General features: G+C 41.0%; 1 protein-coding gene across 1 annotated transcript in view; it reads right to left on the bottom strand.

Annotated features, from left to right (window-relative positions):
* ADAM10 (ADAM metallopeptidase domain 10) overlaps positions 1-23,225 on the bottom strand; it is a 113,607-nt gene that overhangs the window by 52,974 nt on the left and 37,408 nt on the right. Inside the window, exon 2 of the mRNA XM_065411553.1 lies at positions 22,872-23,022. Within this exon, the coding sequence (XP_065267625.1) occupies positions 22,872-23,022 (151 nt within the window). The remainder of the gene's footprint in view (positions 1-22,871; positions 23,023-23,225) is intronic.

The following is a 23,225-nucleotide window of genomic DNA, read 5'->3' as shown; positions in this document are numbered from 1 at the left end:
ATCTGTTCTCAGGAAGCACTACTAGCAAGGAACCAAACGCTCCCCTATCAGCAGCGGAACCTACCCAGCTCCAGAATCACATAGGAAGGGAATAGTGGCAGAAGTTGGAGATGCTGTCAAAGAACCCATTTCCCACATAACATATGCGCTTCATAACACAACTTGAATTCACGTGTGCAACACAGACTGGCGTTCATCCTTCTCAAGCTACAGAGACAATTATCCTTACTGAAATCTTGGATGGAGATTATGTTACAGAATACTATCCTCCTCTCATAGAGACTCTTACTGAAATCAGGGACTCAGTGTTCTAGGCACTATACAAGCATAGCAAGAGATGGCCCTGCTCTCAAGAGCTTACAATCTAAACATGCAAGACAACATGGTATTACCTCCATTTTGTAAATACGAAGCTGAGGAACAGAGATTAAGAGAACTACCCAAGATCCACATAGGAAGCCTGTGGCAGGGTATTACCTCCAATCTCCCTAGCCCCGGTCCAAATGCCTTAACCACTAAACCATCCTTCCTAATTTGTTCTGTGACATAGATGCATACCATGCTCCACTCTAATATTCTGGGACCGACACGGCTACAACACTGCATACATCCTGCCTCAGATGTCATTAGTAAGGGCCATCCCAGATCTTTACCTCAAATCAAGAAAGAGGGAGTGTCAAACATACAGCTAAGGGTAGCATAAAATCCCTCCTTTACCTGTAAGGGGTTAAGAAGCTCAAATAACCTGGTTGGCACCTGACCAAAAGGACCAATAAGGGAAGAAGATACTTTCAAATCTGTGGGGAGAGTTTTTGTTTTGTGCTCGCTTTGTGGTTCTCTCCGGGACAGAGAGGGACCAGGGCAGGAAAAACCATCTTTTGTTTTAGCTTGTGAATTTTCCCTATGCTAAGAGGGAGATTTATTCCTGTTTTTTGTAACTTTGAAGTTTTGCCTACAGGGCTGTACCACATCCCAGTTTAGGGTTTTCACCATTTGAACTTGTGTATGGCCGCGAGGTTAAAGGGCCATTACAGTTGGTGAATCAGCAATGGGAGGGGTTTACGCCTTCTCCGGGAACTAACATTCTGGACTTTGTAAACAACGTACAAAAACACCCTCCGAGACTCTTGCTAGAGAAAGCCTAAAAGATGCTCAGGAAGAGCAAAAGGCCTGGTATGATAACCATGTCAGAGAGTGTTCCTTCAAAGTAGGGGACTAGGTCATGGTCTTGAAGGCACTCCAGGCCCATAAGATGGAAGCGTCGTGGGAAGGGCCATTCATGGTCCAAGAGCGCCTGGAAGCTGTTAACTATCTCATAGCATCCCCCAACTCAACCCTAAAGCATACCATGTTAATTCTCTAAAGCCCTTTTATTCCAGAGAATTAAAGGTTTGTCAGTTTACAGCCCAGGGAGGAGATGACGCTGAGTGGCCTGAAGGAGTCTTCTACGAAGGAAAAAGTGACAGTGGCGTGGAAGAGGTGAACCTCTCCATAACACTTCGACGTATGCAGCGACAGCAGATCCAGGAGCTGTGCACTAGCTTTGTGCCGATGTTCTCAGCCACCCCAGGACGGACCAAACGGGCATACCACTCCATTGACACAGGTAATGCTCGCCCAATTAGAGCCCAACCTTACCGGGTGTCTCCTCAAGCCAAAACTGCTATATAACGGGAGATCCAGGACATGCTACAGATGGAGGTAATCCACCCCTCTAACAGTGCATAGGCATCTCCAGTGGATCTAGTTCCAAAAGCAGATGGGAAGATATGCTTTTGCGTGGACTACCGTAAGCTAAATGCTGTAACTCGCCCAGACAACTATCCAATGCCACGCACAGATGACCTATTGGAGAAACTGGGACGTGCTCAGTTCATCTCTACCTTAGACTTAACCAAGGGGTACTGGCAAGTACCGCTAGATGAATCCGCCAAAGGAAAGGTCAGCCTTCATCGCCCATGTAGGGCTGTATGAATTTAACGTGCTCCCTTTCGGACTGCAAAATGCGCCCTCCACCTTCCAAAAACTTGTAGATAGTCTCCTAGCGAGACTGGGAGACTCTGCAGTCGCCTACCTTGATGATGTGGCCATCTTTTCTGATTCATGGGCAGAACACCTGGAGCATCTACAAAAAGTCTTCGAGCGCATACGGGAGGCAGGACTAACTATTAAGGCTAAAAAGTGTCAAATAGGCCTAAACAGAGTGACTTTGAAGAATAATCAAATTAGTGAGACAAACCTGAAATTAGCATATATAAAAGGGTATTACTTGGCTTGTATTTTTCATTTCTGTAGTCATTATAATAAATATTCTTGACTCTTTCCACCTTTACTTTCCCCTTAATCTGCTAGCAAGGAAACAGTTAGCACATCAATATTGACTTCTCTTAAATCCACTGTTTAAACAAACAAGAAAAAAATCAATTTCTCCCCCGTACATTGAGATGTACACTATACAAACACATTCAGATTCATAGTTCATATAGTAAAACCTACTGTCCATTTGTGCTCACAGTATAAAAAAATAAAGGGTGTTAATGTCTGAAGTCAGTCACATTGTCAGTCACTTTCAATCCAATTTTGTTCCAGTATACACCTCAATTATATAATAAATAATATCTTCAGTTTTAAAGTTTCCTAAAAATATCTTCAGCATTTTCTTAATATTAAGACTCAATTTCATCTAAATTCAGAAAAATGCACAGTGAAGTCTATATTCAGACAAGTTTTTTCTTTGATTTTTCAATACAAACACCAATACAAAATGTAATAAGCAATACCTCCAAATACAACTATCCTTATATTTCCATAGCCATATTACTTCTCAGTACTAAGAAACAAGCAGTAAGTTTCCTGTTCTCTAACCTACTCTATTAAACAGCACACACCCCACTCCAGCAAAAAATAGCATTTTATGTATTATCTTTTGAGAAAGTAATCTCAATACTCAAAGTTAACATCTGGTAGATTAGCTTTAAGTAAATTAGTAATTTATAACAGGATGAGAAATGTACACTGCTACACAGCCTAGGAGATTAGGGAAACAAACTTTATATTTGGTAGTAAGAAGAAAACAAATGTCTCACTGAAAGTTTATGTCTACAGGATGTCCTTATGTAAATAGTACATCTCTAGACATATATACTTTATGTATTTGTAAACTATAAATATTTAGAGACCGAATGACAAACAGATGGAAAATTGAGGAATTCAAGGTTACAGAATAAAACTAAAATATTAAATATTACTTTGTTTTGATATTACATTGACAAGTTACACAAGTGCCCTGGTTGCCAACTTCATCCATTTTAAACGATAAAGTTGAATATAATGAAGTTCACAATATGCTCTTGCTTAGGCCTGGTCTACACACACAGCACTGGTTTAAAGGTATTGTTTTAAACAGACTTAAAACCTTTGTGTGGACATTCTTATCAGATTATGCCTGTAAATCAAGATAAACTGATACGGCAGGTTTAAACAGATATAGGTGTCCATACACAAGGTTAACAATGTTATACCAATTTAAATACATTTTAAAACTGATTTAAGTCAAACTGGTGTGTTTAGACAAGCTCTTGACTCCATCCGTCTGCTGAAACTCTAGTAACAAATCTCCACCCTCACATTTGAGGGACTGCTATCTTCCTCCTGGGGAGGCCCATGTGTGAAAGAATAACCTAGTCTCCCTGATTTCATTGATGTCTATTAAAAATCCTAGCAAGACCTCTGTCACAGCTGACTCAAGTTAATGGTATTCTTTCTAAAAGGAAATTCAAATGTTTTTATTCTGCCTGCAGACCCTTAACTTAGTCTATATGCTCAAAGCAAAGAATGATCCTTGATCTCTATATTACATGTGATACAGTAGCATATTGAAAATAAAGTACTCTAAGACTAAACTTTTCCAGTTCTAATTCATATAAACTGAAGTCAATCATGAGCGATTCGAAAATAAAGGACAAGCTTATTATTATATCTAACACTGAAAACTACATAACTACTCAAGAGAGGTATGAAAAACAGGTGTAGGAATACTATATAATCAGGGCCAAATCCTCCTCTCGGACACTCTTGCTCAACTGAAGTAAGTGGAATTGAGAATGTAGCTGGCCTTATTACAAAAGGAAATTATATACAAAGCCAGAATATACTGGATTCAACCTAAAATTACACAGAGTAGGATAAACAGGCTCCATGTCTCAACGGACACTAAAATCCTCTTCTGAGGTATTTACACATCATTCTTCAATCTTGCACTTCCTACTCCACAACAGCAATTGTTGAGGTAGGTTTGCTTAGATGGCCTGTACCTTATGATAAAACTTTTTCTGTTGGTATCTGAGAATGTGTACATCCTGAGAATTCATACCTCCATTCTGGGAATCCATACCTACCAAACTGGCCTGTAAGGTAAACTTCCAATAACCACTGGAATTAGCATTCCTGATTTCTAAAGACACCACTATGTTCCAGTATAGGGGTAAAGCTACAAATTACACACAAATGCTAATTAAAGTAGTGTGACTAAAGTTTTTATTATGAACAGAGCAGTTTGAACGATCAGCCATTCACAAGTAAAACAGACTAGCGGTTTAAATAAAAATACATCCTTTTATGTTTTTACATACTGACTTCACTCTTTCCTCATCACTTCCTACTCACCTCAGTTAATTTAACTAAATTAAGAAATCTGTTAGATAATGTGATTAAACAAACAGGCCTTCTCTTGGTCATTTGCACATACTCCAGGTAGCAAAAGAATAATCAGTCATAACTCAGCAAGTTTGGCGAGTCACTAGCACTAATTTTTGCTAATGAGTTTCCAAGGGGAAAAAAAGGGAGGGAGATGAAAGTTATTTGATTTCAAGGATGAAGTACAATTTAAGTTAAATTAAGCCCCAAAGCTTTAGATAGGCAGTGGTAATGATGAAATTCTGTACTACATATTTTAAAAGGTAGATATTGGTTTAAACCCACACAATCACGTCAATTCACAGTTTGGGATCAAAATAGTACCTCGACAACAGGACTCTTACCTTTGAATTTCTGTGCTTGGGGATTTGCATTGTAGTCTCATTTTATTAATGTGTTACCTATTGTTAGCAATGAAAGCAAATGAACCATTTTGCTCAGTACAATTATGTAAACTGACATAGCAAGAACTTCTTAATATGTATAAACTGAATTGTAATGCATTTGAAATATGGCTTTGACCTTCTTGCTTGCAGCCACATATTGCTGAAAAAACTGACAAAGCACCACACAGGCAGTACCAATACCCAGAAAGCTATGTTCCTTGAACAATGGTTAAATAATCTTTTTCACCCGTTTCCAGAAAATAGCTAGAGTACGATTTCTCTCATATTTCATGTTTGCCACATTAGCATAAAAGTACATTTCATACAGTGATGTTACCGCTAGAGCTGAACTAAAATATTCAAGAACTATGGTTTTAATCATGCTTATTATTGCAGATTTTTAGGTTTTGTTTTTTTCACTAAATAGATTTTTTATTATTGCTGTTATTTTCATTATGATAGATTAACTGATTATATACAACCATGGAGATGCAATAATGAGCCTGTTTAAGTTATTGCATAGTTTGCTTTAAAAAAAAGTCAGTTTCAACAATTTTACTTAAAAAAAAAAAAAAATGTACAGGCCAGACTGTCCCTTTGTCATGAAGATTTGTAGTTGAAACAACAGTTGCTATCTATGCTCAGACAAAACCTTTGTAGTTTCTCATAAGCTTTAATTATATCTATCCTACATTTTACTTTAGCCATAAAAAGGTATGCACAGTATTACTGCATACAAATCAAACAGCTGAAAACTACTGACATGCTTATTCTGACTGAATATGATAACAGTTAAGGTATGCAAAGCATTTAGTGTTTATTTCTGCATCAGGTTCCTATAAAATAGGAGACAACTGTTATCTTTTTGCACAAGACAACTTGGGAAATCTCACCAAGAGAAGTTCCCGTACACTAGGAAACACAGCTCTAACCAAAGTAAAGACTAACAGGCATGTAAATGCAGCCTTAGAGTCCCTAATCTCCCCCTTCCAATTTCGCACAATTTGTTACTCTTTCCAATTTTTAAGCTAGCTTGTAATTACTTTCCCTCTCCCCAATAGTTGAATAGTTTCCCCTTTCCATTCCCAGCTTACTTCTTACGAAAAGAACCTTATTACTTTTATTTATATTGAGCCAAAAGCATTATTTTACAGATCAGATGAACACGAATAAAAAACAGGGATCCCTAACAACTCTAAAGCCCTGAAAAAGTCTGCATCTGGATCCAAACTTGACTTTAAAGTGATCGGTCCAAATTGCAGACATTTTTATAACAGAGTGCTCTTTCATATATGTTTCAGCTAGCGCATTTTTTCCTACAGAAATTTACTAGTGAAGCATGCAATGGAATGGCTTACACTATAAGCCAACAGATTGTTTCCGAGTCTGTGTGTTTTGAGCATCTTCTAAAAGCTAAAAAAAACCTGTTACTAATCTGTTCTGTAACTGTTTGAGATATGCTGCACGTCCATTCCTCTCAATGTCAGTGCACTGAGCACCCAGTCAATGGAAACTTTTTCCTTCCGCAGAACCCGTTAGGCAGCTCAAGCTTCCCCTACTGCCGTTTGCCACTGCACACAGGTTTAAAGGGAAAAGCCATCCCTACCCCATCTCCCCTGTTCTTTCCTGCTGTACCTCCAATGAGACGGGTAGGAAAGAGGGTTGTGGAATGGGCATGTGCAAAACATCTCAAAGAATAACTTATGGAACAGGTTAGCAACTGTTTTTTATTTGAGTGATTGCACACATGCATTCCACTCTTGGCAACTCTCAAACTGTAAGACAGGAAGTGGAATCAGAATCTATTTCAATAAAGATTAGAGAATAACTCGTCCCACTCTAGCATTGTCCCTGGAGCCTTGAGGCAAGGCTCTGAAGTCCAAGGTATCCAAACACTCATCCACTCTGGTTGTATGTGGTTTTGGGTAGAATACAGGCAAATAAATTGGCTGGATTATGGAAGAAGAGGAAACCATCTTTGGGGCGATCTTTGGATGAGGACGCAGGTAAACCTTGTCCTTAAAATAGATCATATAGGAAGTCCTGACATTAATGCCTGCAGCTCTCTATTCTTCTGGCCGAGGTAATGGCCACCAAAAAATGCCACATTCATTGATAGATGCAACAGTGAGCAGGTAGCCAGCAGTTCAAATGGGGAACCAATAAGTCTTGACAATACTGAGTTTAGATCCCCTGGGGAAATGGGCTCTTGCAATTGAAGATATAATTTGACTAAGACCTTTAAAAACCTTATGGCCATGTCATTGGAGAAGACAGAACGATTGTCCACTTTAGGATGGAACACTGAAATAGCAGCCAGATGTACTTTGATGGTATAACTGCAAAATATTGGTGTTTCAGGTATACGTAGTCCAGAATTTGTTGAACTGATGAACCGGTCGGTGATACCCCATATCGGCAAGACCAGATGGAGAAAAGTTTCCATTTAGCAAGGTAAGTAACACTCACAGAAGGCTTTACTATTGTGCAGGACCTCTTGAACATCTTTCAAGCACGTCTCTTTAGCATCTACCCATGGAGCATCTATGCAGTTAAGTGAAGGGACTGTAGGCTCAGGTGGAGTAGGCAACCGTGATCCTGGGAGATTAGGTCTGAGTCTAGTGGAAGTGAAATTGCAGGTTTCACTGATAGTGCCAGGAGAGTGGAGAACTGTGGAGAGTGCTGATGGCCCATGCTGGGGTTACAAGTGTGACTCCGGCCTTGTCCAGTCTTATCTTTAGCAACATCCTGCAAATGAATGGGATTGGTGGAAAAGCATAGAGGAGCCTGCCTAACCATATCAGTAAAAAGTCGTTTTATGGAACGTGGGCTGTGACCTCATATGGAACAGAACTACTAATGCTTTCTGTTGGACTGTCACAAATAGGTCCACTTGGGGAACTTGTCCGCTGGAAGATGTATTTGGCCAGATCTGGGCGAAGAGACCACTCATGGTGACTTGTAAATTATCTATTCAGCTGGTCTGCTAGGTCATTCTGTATTCCTGGCTTCTATATCTACTGACTGGCAATAACTCCCAGAGTAGAGTCACTTCTTGACAGAGTGGAGAAGAGCATCCTCCCCCATTCATTGAGGTAAAATATTGTCGCCTCAGTCCATCTCATTTATGACTGCATGCTTTGCATATCACTTTTAAAGATGACAATATATCAATATAATTTTCACCACCTTTCATTTTCATGACCTGTTCAAATATAGTCAATAATTACTTGGTTTAACATATCCAAGTGTCTAACAGCGTTGAAGACTGAAGGCACTATAAAAAAACTATATACTTTTAAAGTATAAAAGTATAAAACTATATTTTTAAAGATTAAAAAACTAGCATAATGTGTTAGCAAACTGCTCTGGGGCCACTGTGCCCCTAACTCTCAGTTCATAATGACTGCACAATCAACAAGCCCACTCCCCACCCAAAAAAAAAAAATCTCATGACAATCATTGCTGAATTAACATTAGCTTGAACACATTAATAAAAATGAACCTATCCATCAAAACAGTCAGTGATTTGCACTAATTTCAAGTGAAAATTGAAGGGAATCTAAAGAGTTCCACTGAATGGTAAGGAAAAGCCCACCCAAATTCTATTTGCCAAACAAGGCTTATTCCCATCCTCAGTTTAACTGATTGTCAGATAATTTATATGTTCCAAAGTTATGCCTGTTGCTGAGATGAAGACTTCTTACTCTGCAGTACCACCAGCACATTAAGAACATTTTAACTGAAAATGTGAATACTGGAATAAGGCCAGTACATTTTAGTAAGGACATTTTGAATTGTAATGGTCTCATCATGACCAGCCTTTCCCTCTCCCCTTCACTGCAGAGGCTCTCTAAACTGTCAGTATTGTCAGGATGCGCACCCTTTTGCAGCGGCCTCTACTTTTGGGGCAGTAAGGTTATGGCATCCAGAAATTAATCTTGTTCCATGTTAACCCAGTGGTAACTGGCATCCAGGGTACTATGCCTGAATGTAGTTGGGCTGTTCAATAGTATTTAATTAAAGGGGTCAATCCCCATAGCCTCAGCACTATAGTCTAAACGCAAGATCATTTGCTGAATTTTTTTTTTTTTTTTTTTTTCTTACCCAGCTTGTTGTAGCAAACTTGTTTAAGATTTATCAATTAAAAGCATTGATTCGACGGTATGGTAGCTACACTGCCACTTTTTTGGCTTGGTATAATTATTTTGCTTTCCTACTTTGCTTACCCACTCTTATCTGACTCCACTGTTAAAGGCAACCATGCAGTGCTGACTACACTGGCCAATCGGAGCCACTGACCCTAGACTCAAAAAATGTGCAGGATAAGCACAAAAAGCATAGAACTGCTGCCACCAACAATTCCTGTCAGTCTCCTGGAGAGCAACTGCACTGCATCCACTGGTCACTCAGGGCCCAACTGTGCAAGCCATCCCATAGGTGCCCTCTGTTATCAGCGCTGACCAATGAAAATACCATTAGAAATACTCAGTTAGGTGAGACATTAAAAAAACTGTTCCAAACATTTGGTTTAAGATAGGGTTCTAGTTTTTGGAAATTTGCACTTTTGACAGACAGTTATCAGATGTAGCCATCCTTACTTGTAAGCCAAAGAGTGAAGCAAATGTATGAAGGTATTTTGCTATTGAACTTTAAACCTTTTTATAATAGATATTAAATATTGAAATAATAGGGTCCTAAATCATCTTTGAATCAAATAATCTTACAGAACACAAAAATATCCACAGGTTTAACCAGGTGAAAGGCCTTTTGGCTTACACACAGTTAAAAATTAAGAACTGTCATATATATCACGTATTTTAAAAACAGCTTTTTCCTTAAGGCTACACATTCCAACAGAAGCTAGTTCAGACGCTTGACTTCAACCGGAATGATATGAAATGGTTTGCAATAAAAATCTGAAAAAATCTTAGGATTAGTGATAAACTGTGGAGCCTTTGAAAAACTGTTTTGAGTGTACCTGTAATATGATTTAGTAATATGCAGATGTAGTCATTTGTCCTCAAAAAGCACTTGAAAAATCCACTTGTTCACTCACCCATGGTGAGTAGCAATCTTTCCCAGGGGAATGTCATCAATTTTTGCAGAATCTATGCAGAGTGGGGGTTAGTGGGTGTGGATGACAGACTGATGGAACAAGTTAGAGAAAAAGTATAAGGAAGAGATAGTAAATTACATTTTTTTAAATGCATTAAGTAGAAAGCTAATTGACAGTACAGTTAAACAGAAGACAGTTTATTATTCCTTTGAATATGCATGGGTCTTGGTTGCACATGTATTTTTCACCCTGATTAGCAGACTTAATTCTGGGACTATGAGGTGTGAAGTAAGTTTTTCAAATCCTGTCCTCAAATGAAAATAATCAATTACTAATTAATGTCTAGCACAATAAACTCACCCTTTAATAGAACTTCAATTACCTATTTAAGATTATTTTTGTTCTGCAGTTGGTATGTTGGCAATGTCTATGCTGAGAAGGATCTTTCCCTGAAGGGCAATTTACCATTACTCTTCAATTTTTGGGACAGTTTCATTCCTTGGATCAAAGTTTCCACCTTTTTCAATGCAAGATCAGGGACCCTACAGGAGCAAAGAGTTGAGCTAACACAAGAACTCAAGTAGATTTATAGTCCAGTTTGGAAGTTGCAACCTCAGGAGTTAACATGACAAAATACAGCTTCCTACGTTTAAGTTGCAGACTTCATGAAAGATTCAATCTTCCACCCAAGAATTATGAATTACCTTACAAAGATCATTTGAGATGAAGCGATAGATCTGATTTACAAGATTGCTATAGAAGCCTAGCTTTTCTTTCAACCTTAAAAGGAAACGCAATATTACGAAAGAAGGTTTTGAAACTACTGCCGGAGAGTTTATTAAAGGAAAGTGAACATCAAAACAATAAGGCAATATTTGTGATCAAGAAGAAAAGTCGGTTAGAAAGTAAAATACTGCCAGTGAGATGGAGACCAATATCCCATATTAAGAGGGAAGGCATATAATGGAGTAAGTTAAACTCCTTTACAATCAAACTCCCTTACACATACTTACACTGGGGGTTCTCAATCTTTTTTTCTGAGGCCCCCCTGACATGCCATAAAAACTCCATGGCCCAGCTGTGCCACTACCACTGTTTTTCTGCATATAAAAGCCAGAGCCAACATTAGGGGGTAGCAAGCAGGGCAATTTTCTAGGGCCCCACGCCACAGGGGGCACTGCGACGCTAAGTTGTTCAATCTTTGGCGTCAGCCCCAGGTGATGGGGCTTGGGGCCCCAGGCTGCAATCCTGCATGGCAGGGCTTTGGCTTTCTGTCCTGAGCACTAGTGAGTCTAATGCCGGCCATGCTTCGTGGACCACCTGAAACCTGCCCCCAGAGCCCTGGTTGAGAACCACCATATTGGAGGCCCTCTAGTGTCTCATTCCTTCTGAATTCACTACCCTCCCAATAGGATACTGATAGCAGTAGGGGACCTACCTGAATGAGAATCAACTGGGTTTGCAAATCCTGGGCATGTAAAAATAACTGTAGGCAGGTTAATTTTAATTCTAACCTGTACCTCTTGCACATGCAACTTTTCATTTTCTCCTATTTCAGACCTTGAAAAAATAAAATAAGTTTTGTACTGTCTGCAAGGCAGCGATGTCAACTGATCTAAACAATAAGGTTTATGATTCCAAAGATTTAATAGGTTTCCATATGTTACTTTTAATGGTCTTAACTGCCCTATTAAGCTGGTGTTTTATTAAGTGTTCATTTAAAATCTCAAGCATTAAAGCTGCCAAACAAATGGTATTTAGGTGATTATCCAATTATAAAAAACTTACTGTAATATCTGTTTTTGAAGTTGTAAAAGGTTTACTTTATTTGGTAAACTTATAGTATAAGAGCTTGTTTTAATTTGTATTTACAAGTTAATTGCTTTGTGTGGTTGTGGTGTACTGTGCATTTTGTTTTAGTACAAATATTGAAGTAGTAAGTTGTCAGAAAAACTACACACTCAGACTCATAGACTGTAAGGTCAGAAGGGACCAATATGGTCATCTAGTCTGACCTCCCGCATGATGCAGGCCACAAAAGCTGACCCACCTACAACAGAATCTTCCAGCCTGCGACCCCTGCCCTATGCTGCGGAGGAAGGCGAAAAACCTCCAGGGCCTCTGCCAATCTACCCTGGAGGAAAATTCCTTCCCGACCCCAAATATGGCGATCAGCAGAACCCCGAGCATACAGGCAAGATTCTACAGCCGGACCCTCATTTTACCCGCGATGGCACGTTAATGCCTAATTGACTAAAATCACATTATCCCTTCAAACCATTCCCTCCATAAACTTATCAAGCCTAATCTTGAAGCCAGAAAGGTCTTTCGCCCCCACCGTTTCCCTCGGAAGGCTGTTCCAAAATTTCACCCCTCTGACGGTTAGAAACCTTCTTCTAATTTCAAGCCTAAACTTCCCCACGGCCAGTTTATATCCATTCGTTCTCGTGTCCACATTACTACTGAGCTGAAATAATTCCTCTCCCTCCTTGGTATTAATCCCTTTGATATATTTAAAGAGAGCAATCATATCCCCCCTCAGCCTTCTTTTGGTTAGGCTAAACAAACCGAGCTCCTCGAGTCTCCTTTCATACGAAAGGTTTTCCATTCCTCGGATCATCCTAGTGGCCCTTCTCTGTACCCGTTCCAGTTTGAGTTCATCCTTTTTAAACATAGGAGACCAGAACTGCACACAGTACTCCAAATGAGGTCTCACCAGCGCCTTGTATAACGGAAGCAGCACCTCCTTGTCCCTACTAGAAATACCTCGCCTAACGCATCCCAAAATCGCATTAGCTTTTTTCACAGCCACGTCACATTGCCGACTCATAGTCATCCTGCGATCAACCAGGACTCCGAGGTCCTTCTCCTCCTCCGTCACTTCCAACCTATGCGTCCCTAACTTATAACTAAAATTCTTATTAGTCATCCCTAAATGCATCACCTTACACTTCTCACTATTAAATCTCATCCTATTATTGTTACTCCAATTTACAAGGTCATCCAAGTCTCCCTGCAGAATATCCCGATCCTTCTCCGAATTGGCAATACCTCCCAACTTTGTGTCATCCGCAAACTTTATCAGCCCACTCCTACATTCGGTTCCGAGGTCAGTAACGAATAGATTGAATAAAATCGGACCCAAAACCGAACCTTGAGGAACCCCACTGGTGACCTCCGTCCAACCCGACAGTTCACCTTTCAGTACTACCCGCTGCAGTCTCCCCTTTAACCAGTTCTTTATCCACCTCTGGAATTTCATATCGATCCCCATCTTTTCCAATTTAACCAATAATTCCTCGTGCGGCACAGTATCAAACGCTTTACTAAAATCGAGGTAAATTAGATCCACCGCATTTCCTTTATCTAGAAGGTCTGTTACTTTCTCAAAGAAGGAGATCAAGTTGGTTTGGCACGATCTGCCTTTCGTAAACCCATGTTGTAATTTGTCCCAATTGCCATTCACCTCAAGGTCCTTAACTACTTTTTCCTTCAAAATTTTTTCCAAGACCTTGCATACTACAGAAGTTAAACTAACAGGCCTGTAGTTACCCGGGTCACTTTTTCCCCCCTTCTTAAAAATAGGAACCACATTAGCTATTTTCCAGTCCATCGGCACCACCCCCGAGTTTACAGATTTATTAAAAATTATCGCCAAGGGGCTTGCAATTTCTCGCGCCAGCTCCTTCAATATTCTAGGATGGAGATCATCCGGTCCGCCCGATTTAGTCCCATTTAGCTGGTCAAGTTTGGCTTCCACCTCTGATACTGTAATTGCAATCGCCCCTCCTTTATTCCCCTCTGTCCCGCTACCTCTATTCCTAAGCCCTTCATTAGCCTTATTAAACACCGACGCAAAATATTCATTTAGATATTGTGCCATGCCTAGATTATCCTTAATCTCCACTCCATTTACATGCTTCAGCGGTCCCACTTACTCTTTCTTTGTTTTCTTCCTATTTATATGGCTATAAAACCTCTTACTATTGGATTTAATTCCCCTCGCGAGGTCCAACTCTACACGGCTTTTGGCCTGTCTCACCGCATCCCTACATGCTCTGACCTCAATAAGGTAGGTTTCCTTGCCGATCTGTCCCCTCTTCCATTCTTTGTACGCTTTCTGTTTTTTCTTAATCGCCCCTTTGAGACGCCCGCTCATCCAGCTAGGTCTAATTCTCCTGCCCACTAACCGTTTCCCCTTTCTCGGGATACAGGCCTCGGACAGCTCGTGCAACTTCAGCTTGAAATAATCCCAGGCCTCATCTGCCTTTAGCTCTCTAAGTATGTTAGCCCACAGTAGTGATACAATAGTTATATATTTGACACTACTAGCAGAGACTACTTATCTAAGTATTAGTTCAATTAAAATGACTCAAATGTAAAGAACTGTAAATGTCTTTGGTCTCCATGTTATTAAGCAGCATCTACAGATTAAAAGACAGATCACACTGAAGCAAGCCAGCCACACTTTAATACTCTGATTCTTCACACATTATTGTCCCCCAATGCCACCAGCAAGTTTTCTGGACACTGAACTGAAGGGTATTTTGATTCTTCTCTATACAGTGAACTGATGGCAGTTAAAAAATCAAGCAATGAAGTAGTATTACAGCCTAGCCTGCAGATCAGACATCTCTGTAAAGAAAAAGCAGCTCCAAATGCACCAGATGAGCCCAAGAAAGCAGTTAGGTTAGAATATGAGGTCCTCTGCATCTTCACTCACAAACACAGACTTCTCTCAGCAGTAGCCTCTGATCCTCCATAAAGCCCCAAAAGGAAACAGAGCCACAGAAAAGAAAAAAGTTTCGTAGGTGGTATCAGAGCTGTTCAATTAAGTTTATGAAACACCCGTCTGGTATCGTTAGAATTTTGCTCTGGAAAAACTTCAGCAAGTTACAGCAATTAATTCATGAAGTTGTTCTAAGCGTTCAAACCTTTATAAAGAATTATTTTGATAGTTTCTGCTTTCATGTATATGCGCTTTTTTCCCCCCAGAAAAACTAATGCAAGAAAATGTAAACACAGCAAGGTATTGTTCTAAATTGGAATGTTAAACAAAAATTGATTAGCAAGTTGAAATTGAATTAGTTTTCAATATTTTGAAATATTCATAAAACTATTAATATTCTAATAGTATTCTTTAATTTTCAATAACTATTTTGAGATACATTTACCATTAGCACAAGTGCAAAAGTGCTTCTCCCCATCTAAAAAGAATAGCTTTGTTCTCCTTACAAAAACATCTCTTGTGTAGAAAGGCTTTGGATAATTGCTTAGAATTACAATTTTTCACACTTCCGCAATATTTTAATGGTCTGTTATAAAAGTCACTATGACTAAGGAATAAGCCAAGATCTTCAAAGTCAATTTAAAAAGGGTGAACCTTCTGAAGTGAGGATTAAAGCATTGTAATAAAAATATATAGATACGCCACACTTCTACAAAAGCTTTTGTCTCATTTTAACGGACACTTCTCCTTTTCTACAATGGGCAAGAGTTTTAAAAAGTTTAGAAGTAGCTATGCTTAATGCCCTTGCACATTTAAGGAGATGCAAGTATTATATTAACCTGTATTATATCAAGTGTTTACAACTGGGCCATTAAAGTATCACCCAGACTGCAAGCTAAGGTAAGAATTCAGCTAGGAAATGAGGCTTTAAAATATAAATTCCCCCGCTAAGGCCTCAGTCTTACAACTGACTCCATGCAGGCAGACCACTATACACAGGCAGAACCTTAAAGTAGGTCTACACTATAAGCACTTCAGCAGCACAGCTGTGGTGCTGCAGTGTAGATGCTTGCTACAGCGACAGAAGGATTTTCAGTCGCTGTAGTAAATCTATCCCCTCAAAAGATGGTAGTTAGGTCAATGGAAGAATTCTTCCATCAATCTAGTGGTGTCTATACTTAGGCTATGTCTACATTGAAACCATTACAGCAGCACAATTGCAGCTGTGCTGCTGTAGCGCTTCAGTGTAGACACTCACTACAGCAACGGGGGGATGGGGTGGGGGTGGGGTGTTCTCTCATTGCTGTTAATCCACCTCTCCCAATAAGCAGTAGGTAGGTTGATGGCAGCACCACATGTTTCAGAAGAAGGTGCAAAAATCCCAAAGTGGGCAATTGTGTACTAACCTGGTGTGACTATTTGGAGACCTACATAACACTTCTGAATTGTGACTGATTTGAGGAAGTTTCTGCATCACTAAATGCCTCAGGGGATATATAGTCAGTCATCTGCTATCAGGGCTGGTGTCATGTCTCTCCCAGACCAGGAGCAATGGATAGTCATCACCAAAACAGCTCTTACTCAAGAGGGAGCACCTTAGGCCTGGTCCCCACTAAGCCCCCACTTCGGACTAAGGTACGCAAATTCAGCTACGTTCGAAGTACCTTAGTCCAAACTTACCGCGGGTCCAGACGCGGCAGGCAGGCTCTCCCGTCGATGCCGCGTACTCCTCTCGCCGAGCTGGAGTACCGGCGTTGACGGCGAGCACTTCCGGGATCGATCCGGGATCGATTTATCGCGTCTAAACCAGACACGATAAATCGATCCCAGAACATCGATTGCCTGCCGCCGGACCCTCCGGTAAGTGTAGACGTACCCTTAGGACAATGGAAAGGCTGAAGCCTATGGGAACCAGTTCAACCAAGTTTGTCCACAGAGTGGGGGTTTAGAGCAGTGGCTTTTCTCCATAAGGGGCATAAAAACCAGGGAATGGGCTACACTGAAAACTTGCGTCTGCAGAGATGTGTCTCTCAGGATGTAAAAAATCCATCCTCAGAGACGTAGCTATGCCGATCTAACCCCCGGTTTAGACAGGGCTAGGTCAATGGAAGAGTTCTTCTGTCAATCTAGTTACTGCCTCTAGGGGAGGTCAATTAACTACAACAACAAGAGAACCCCTTCCATCACTGTAGTGATTTACTTATTCCCATAATACAAGAACTAGGGGTCACCAAATGAAATTAATAGGCAGCAGGTTTAAAACAAATAAAAGGAAGTTCTTCTTCACGCAGCGCACAGTCAACTTGTGGAACTCCTTACCTGAGGAGGTTGTGAAGGCTAGGACTATAACAATGTTTAAAAGGGGACTGGATAAATTCATGGTGGCTAAGTCCATAAATGGCTATTAGCCAGGATGGGTAAGAATGGTGTCCCTAGCCTCTGTTCGTCAGAGGATGGAGATGGATGGCAGGAGAGAGATCACTTGATCATTGCCTGTTAGGTTCACTCCCTCTGGGGCACCTGGCATTGGCCACTGTCGGTAGACAGATACTGGGCTAGATGGACCTTTGGTCTGACCCAGTACGGCCTTTCTTATGTTCTTATGTTCTTATGATTGTCTACACTGAAGCACTGCTGCTGTAGCATATTAAGTGTAGATACAGCCTAGGTGTGGGTACAGCTCTTTAAAACCAGAGGCTGAGGAGGGAGAGAGAACTATCTGACTGCGGGACACCAGCCACAGCTAGAGGAAATGAACTGCAGAGTTCAGACAGTGACTCCAGGATCTGGAAGAGAACCCTGACCTGGAGGAACAAAGTCCTGGAACCACGAGAAGACACAGAGTACAGTCCCAAAGAATGCTGCAAAGTGTTGAGGAAACCGAGGGAAGGATTTTTGCGCAGATGTTTCTTGTTTTGCCTAGATCTGTACCTCTGACACCATCTAAAATGAAGAGTGATTGTGTTGGAAATCGTATGTAAGTTTAGCGGTTTGCTTCAGCTATTATATGTCTCTGAAGGGATAAACCATAAAGCAGAGTGCCCACAACGCTGGAGTTCTGGAATGGATGTACTTAAGTTACTGGAAAGCCTTGCGAGGATGATGCTAATATCAGGGCCTAGGCAAGTGGGCAATAAAGTCCCAGCTCGGAGAGGGGCCAGAGTTAGATGGAGGATCTGTACCCTGAGAGTGTGCCTAGAGACCCAAAGCCAGAGGTAGTACCTGGAATATGCTCAGAAAGCCAAAAAACACAGAAGTCCAGTGTTGAGATCCAAACTCAGCAGCCTGGTGAGTGTCTACAAGGAGCTCAACCAGAATGGTGACACCTATCTGTGTAGGAAGTTTCCTCCTAACCCCTTCAGTAAGAAGTTGGCTTATGTCCTGAAGCGCACAGATTTATATCCCTTCCACGTTTTGTTTTGTTTTTTAAATCCTTTCTAAGGTAACTGCAGATGTTCTCATGCTATCTTTTAAAAAAACCTGTCAGGTTCCTGGGCTCAGTTACCTTATGGAACTGGAGCGCAAGAGACTAGTTTACAGTGGAAAGTCTTTCAAAGATCACTATCTAAATTTTATTTAGCTATTTTCATCCAATGGAGCTTTAAAATTATCATGTAGATCAGGGATCGGCAGCCTTTGGCATGCGGGGAAGCGGCGGCCAGCACATCCCTTGGCCCACGCCGCTTCCCACAGCCCCAATTGGCCTGGAGCGACAAACTGTGGCCAGTGGGAGCCGCGATTGGCTGAACCTGCGGACGCGGCCGGTAAACAAACCGGCCCGGCCCGCCGCGTGCCAAAGGTTGCCGATCCCTGATGTAGATAAAGCTACATATATGCATGACTTATCCACCATTGAAGAGAAACCACTTCTTTGGTGAAATGCAGCAGATAACTATCAACACACTATGGCAATATTTAGAATATGGAATACCACATCAGCTAAAATTTTTAGGTAAGCAAAATGTAGTAAGAGATGTTGGAACCTGTTTACAACACCAATATAACACCGGTACTTTTCTGGAGACTGTCATCGATTATTTCCTGATCACAGTGGTCAATGTGAAACTGAGGATGCGTCAATATCAAATTATAAACCCCATGTTGTTTCAGGGGTTCTACTTTCCATTGTAATCATTTGGAGCATGACCTTCATGCTGCATTACAACCTCCTTTGTTGATTAGAGCATCCATTTTGTGGCAGTGGCATGACACCTAGCAGAAAAATTGTCTGAGAAGCTATGGCACAGCCATCAATGTTGAATGACTCTCCCCTATTGGAGCAATGGGTTTTCTTCCAGTAGGGTCCTTGACTTTAAATGTCTCTAAACACATAACAGAATAGGGAGGGGAGCTGAAGCACACAGGCAAGAGGGGGAGAGAGGCTGTTTTAGAAGAGGGATACTTTTCTAAGCAAGAGGCCAGACCATCGCAACATGCAGGAGTTGAGCAAATTTTTCCCGTCACCCTCCTCCCTAACCAGTAATGGAATCTGTCAGTATCCTCCCTCCATTACTGCACAGCCAAGGCTTCCTTAACAGCAGAGCTTGGGCTGGAGCTGGGGCTAGATGCGGAGCTGGTCGGGGGAGGGAGGGACAGAGAGGGAATGAGGGTGGAGCTGGGCTGGAAATGTAGCACTCCGTCCCTACCCCCCCTTGGAAGCTGGGCGGGGCCTGAAGGCAGAGCAGGACTGGGGGCTGAACGGGGGTGGGGGAAGAGCGAGGGTGGGGGTGGAGCTGGTCTGGAAGAGTGGCCCCATGGGGCTGGCCCAGGCCCTTCCACACACGCCACCTCCCCAATGTTCCTCCGCATGCCCCTATGGGGGCACGCCCCCCACTTTGGGGACCCTGCCTTATGTACTTCAACCAAACCCAGGACTCTCAAGAGCATCGAGATCAGGCACCAGGAGTTGGGGGAGGCTGTGCTCATATTTTATTTTTATAGATCTGTAACTCAAACATTATTAGAAAGTGACAGTGGTTAGGAAATGCCTTTGCCAAGCCTATACTCCCTCCTTTCCTGCCATGTTGTCCCTGCAGGCTTAATTAGCAACCTTAGTTCCCCCAGCCAGGTGAACTCTGTGAAACACATCTAAGTAACTAGGAGCTCAGGAGACCTGGAGCTCTGGGTTCACAGTATAATGCACCCACTGATCCTCAAAAGTAATCCAAGGAAATGGTGACCACCACCCAGAGAAACACAGCTGAGAGTCAGGAAGAGTCTTTTTTTGAGAAGCTCCAAAACATCCATTGTTTGCAGCAGGCCTTTAAAATATAGCAGTGGAAAAAAGACTGAAGGGCAACAGAGGCAGCCTTTTCTGTGTCCCCTGAAATCCCATCTAGGTTTTGCCTAAATATAAACAGCTGAGAATTTCTATTTCCTTTCTCATGTTTGCATTCCCCCAGAAGGTTCATACTGAATAAGGCAAATTGCTGCAGGAATAGAAAGGATAGTCCTTGTGGGCAAGGCATGAGGCTAGGATCCAGATAATCTGGGCTTTATCCTTCCTCAGCCACCAGCTTCCTATGTGATGCTGGTCAAGTAACTAAGGCCTGGTCTACACTAACCCCCAAATTCGAACTAAGGTACGCAACTTCAGCTACGTGAATAACGTAGCTGAAGTCGACATACCTTAGTTCGAACTTACCGCGGTTCAGACGCGGTCCACACGCGGCAGGCAGGCTCCCCGTCGACTCCGCGGTACTCCTCTCGCCGAGCTGGAGTACCGCAGTCGACGGCGAGCGCTTCCGGGATCGATTAATCGCGTCCAGACCAGACGCGATAAATCGAACCCGGAACTTCGATTGCCAGCCGTCGAACTACCGCGGTAGTGTAGACCTGGCCTTAGATTAAAATTTTTAAGATGTGGCTACTAACCGTTCCTCATTTTATGGGTGCTTAGTTGTGACACCTACAACTGTAGCTGAAATAATTGAGAGTTCTGGATGCTCAGAACCTCTGAAATATCAAGCCCTGATACTTCAAGTTAAGCACGCAGTCACTGAGGCAACCAAAATGAGGATATCTGAAATGTGATGTTTTCTGTAACTCTGTTCTACCGTGTCAAATAAAGATAATACTTTCCTACATCAGAGATGTATATGGCTATATCAATATTACATAAGTCTAGATTCAGGTCTGATCTACAACTAAACCTACATTGACCTAGATACATCACTCAGGGGGCGTGAAAAATTCACACTCCTGAGAGACATAAAATTAAGCTGACCTAAGCCCCAGTAGTGACACCATTAGGTTGACAGAAGAATTCTTCCCTCAACCTAACTACCACCTCTCAAGGGGATAGATTTACTACAGTTGTAGCCTATAGAGCTATCTTTAGCATTTTATTTCACTTGGCAGTAATGCAAGAAACCTACAGGCCCATATCCTGTAAGACATAAGCTTAAGCAGTTAATATAAGGTATAAATTAGCATAAGGTTTTGAGGCCTGTGAACTCTGGCATAGATAAATAGCCAAGTTACTCTGAGTTTTGGGGAACTGGGAATAGTGTGCTTAAGGGAAGGGGTTGTCTAAAATGCTACCAGATAACCACAGGAATGTTGAGCTGATACTAGGCTTGGGTATGTTTGGATAGACTGTCAGCAGATGCTTAACCACGTATTTGCCCTGGCAATTAACTGATGTATATGGCAATAAGCTAAAATCATTAATATACTTATCTATAGGATAAAAGTTGGATATGGACAAGGGAGACTGAGCATTTGAATGAATATTCATGACAGCCCCTGGGCCCTACAATAGGCCAGACCACCACATAAAGGGGGTCACTGTCGTCCATCAATCTGGACCATGGGCCTTGTTTGGCATGCCAGGGTCAGAGCAGGTTGTCTCTTACCATCAGATCCCCAAGCAAGGGTATGACTATATGAGTACATATGTGAGGAATGGTACAATATATCACCGTAACTCTGTATTTTTGCTATCCTTTTATGTGGTTTGGCGCTTTTGTGGCTTTACTAATTGTGTTCACAACAGGTGTTAAAGCTTTGCTTTCCCTCAGTCTGAGTGTCTACATTGTGTACTCTGGGGTTCCCAACCAGATACTGAACTCAATAACCTTGATTCTGTCATGCCAGATCCTGGGACTAGAACCTACAGTACCCTATTTAAATTAGTATTAATTAGAAATCAATAATAATTAATAACTACTAAAGAATTGGGCAACATAGCAACAGAAAAACCCCTTCGGTCGCATAGCTGTAGAACTGTGCTGCTGTAGCACTTGTAGTATATAGACATTCAGAGCAAATTTGACCATAAAAAAATCAGGAAGAGCAAAAGGTAAGTTAAATGCAAGAGTTCTCTTTATTAAAAAAAAAAAAAAAAAAAAAAAAAAAGCAAGCTACCTGCAGGACCAGGGTTTTTCAAATCTTTGCAGCACAGTGCTAGTTTTCACCCACACACACCACATTTATCTACAATGTGACACTATGGAATTACCTAATTTTCTCTGGCAACATGGAGTTAGATAACTTCAGTTTTCAGTTATAAGTATAGAAAATGCATTTTTAGTTGCTTACGAAATTTAGTATTTAGTCCCAAATTGGACTATTTTCTTCAATGAAGACTACTCACAGGCAAAGTTCAGTGTACAGCTTTGTGCTATTCACAAAGTCCAAAAATGCATTACAAAACCAGGAATAACTATGCCACTCTACTCTTAATATATTTCAAAAACCAAAAGAGATTTAAGCTTAGCCAAAAATAAAATCTTTGGTTTGAGGTTAAACAAGAAAATCTGAGGAAGTCTAAGTAAAAATGACAGTTGCAACTCAGTGTGATCTATTCTGAACACCTACAGTTAATTCACTTGCATTATGAAAGCTATCTTTAAAATTATATAACATTCAAATTATATAACATTCAAATTATATAACATTCATATGCACTTGTATAGTACTTCAACCAATGCATCTGTATTTTGTTAAAATAAATGGAAAGTATTCTTAAGGTGAATAGCTTTAAATAAAAATTACTCACCTTCCATGTGCATGAAAATTTAGGTGCAGAAACTGGTCTTCATGCAACACTGCTCTTTTGGCACGCTGGTGTTTTTGGTGTAATGAATCCACATCATATGACAATCCTTCATAATGTTTAATGTATTTATTTAAAGGATTTCCATACTGGCCTGTGAAAAGAAAAGATAAAACAGTAATCTGAGTCTCAGCATTTCAAAAGTATCAGTGAATAGAACAACTTGACATTTTTCTTTTGCATTCCTAAAAGAAACATACTTGCATTTTCTTCATTCTGCATTGCTAGCATTACAGTTTCTACTCAAAATTGAAGGCTTACTTCTGCAGGCCAAACATGGCAATTAAAAGCAAGTCT

The sequence above is a fragment of the Emys orbicularis genome, chromosome 10, assembly GCF_028017835.1.
Source record: "Emys orbicularis isolate rEmyOrb1 chromosome 10, rEmyOrb1.hap1, whole genome shotgun sequence".
In the NCBI taxonomy this organism is placed as follows: domain Eukaryota; kingdom Metazoa; phylum Chordata; order Testudines; family Emydidae; genus Emys; species Emys orbicularis.
The sequence above is the reverse complement of the archived record's forward strand: the minus strand, read 5'-3'. Positions and strand labels throughout refer to the sequence as shown.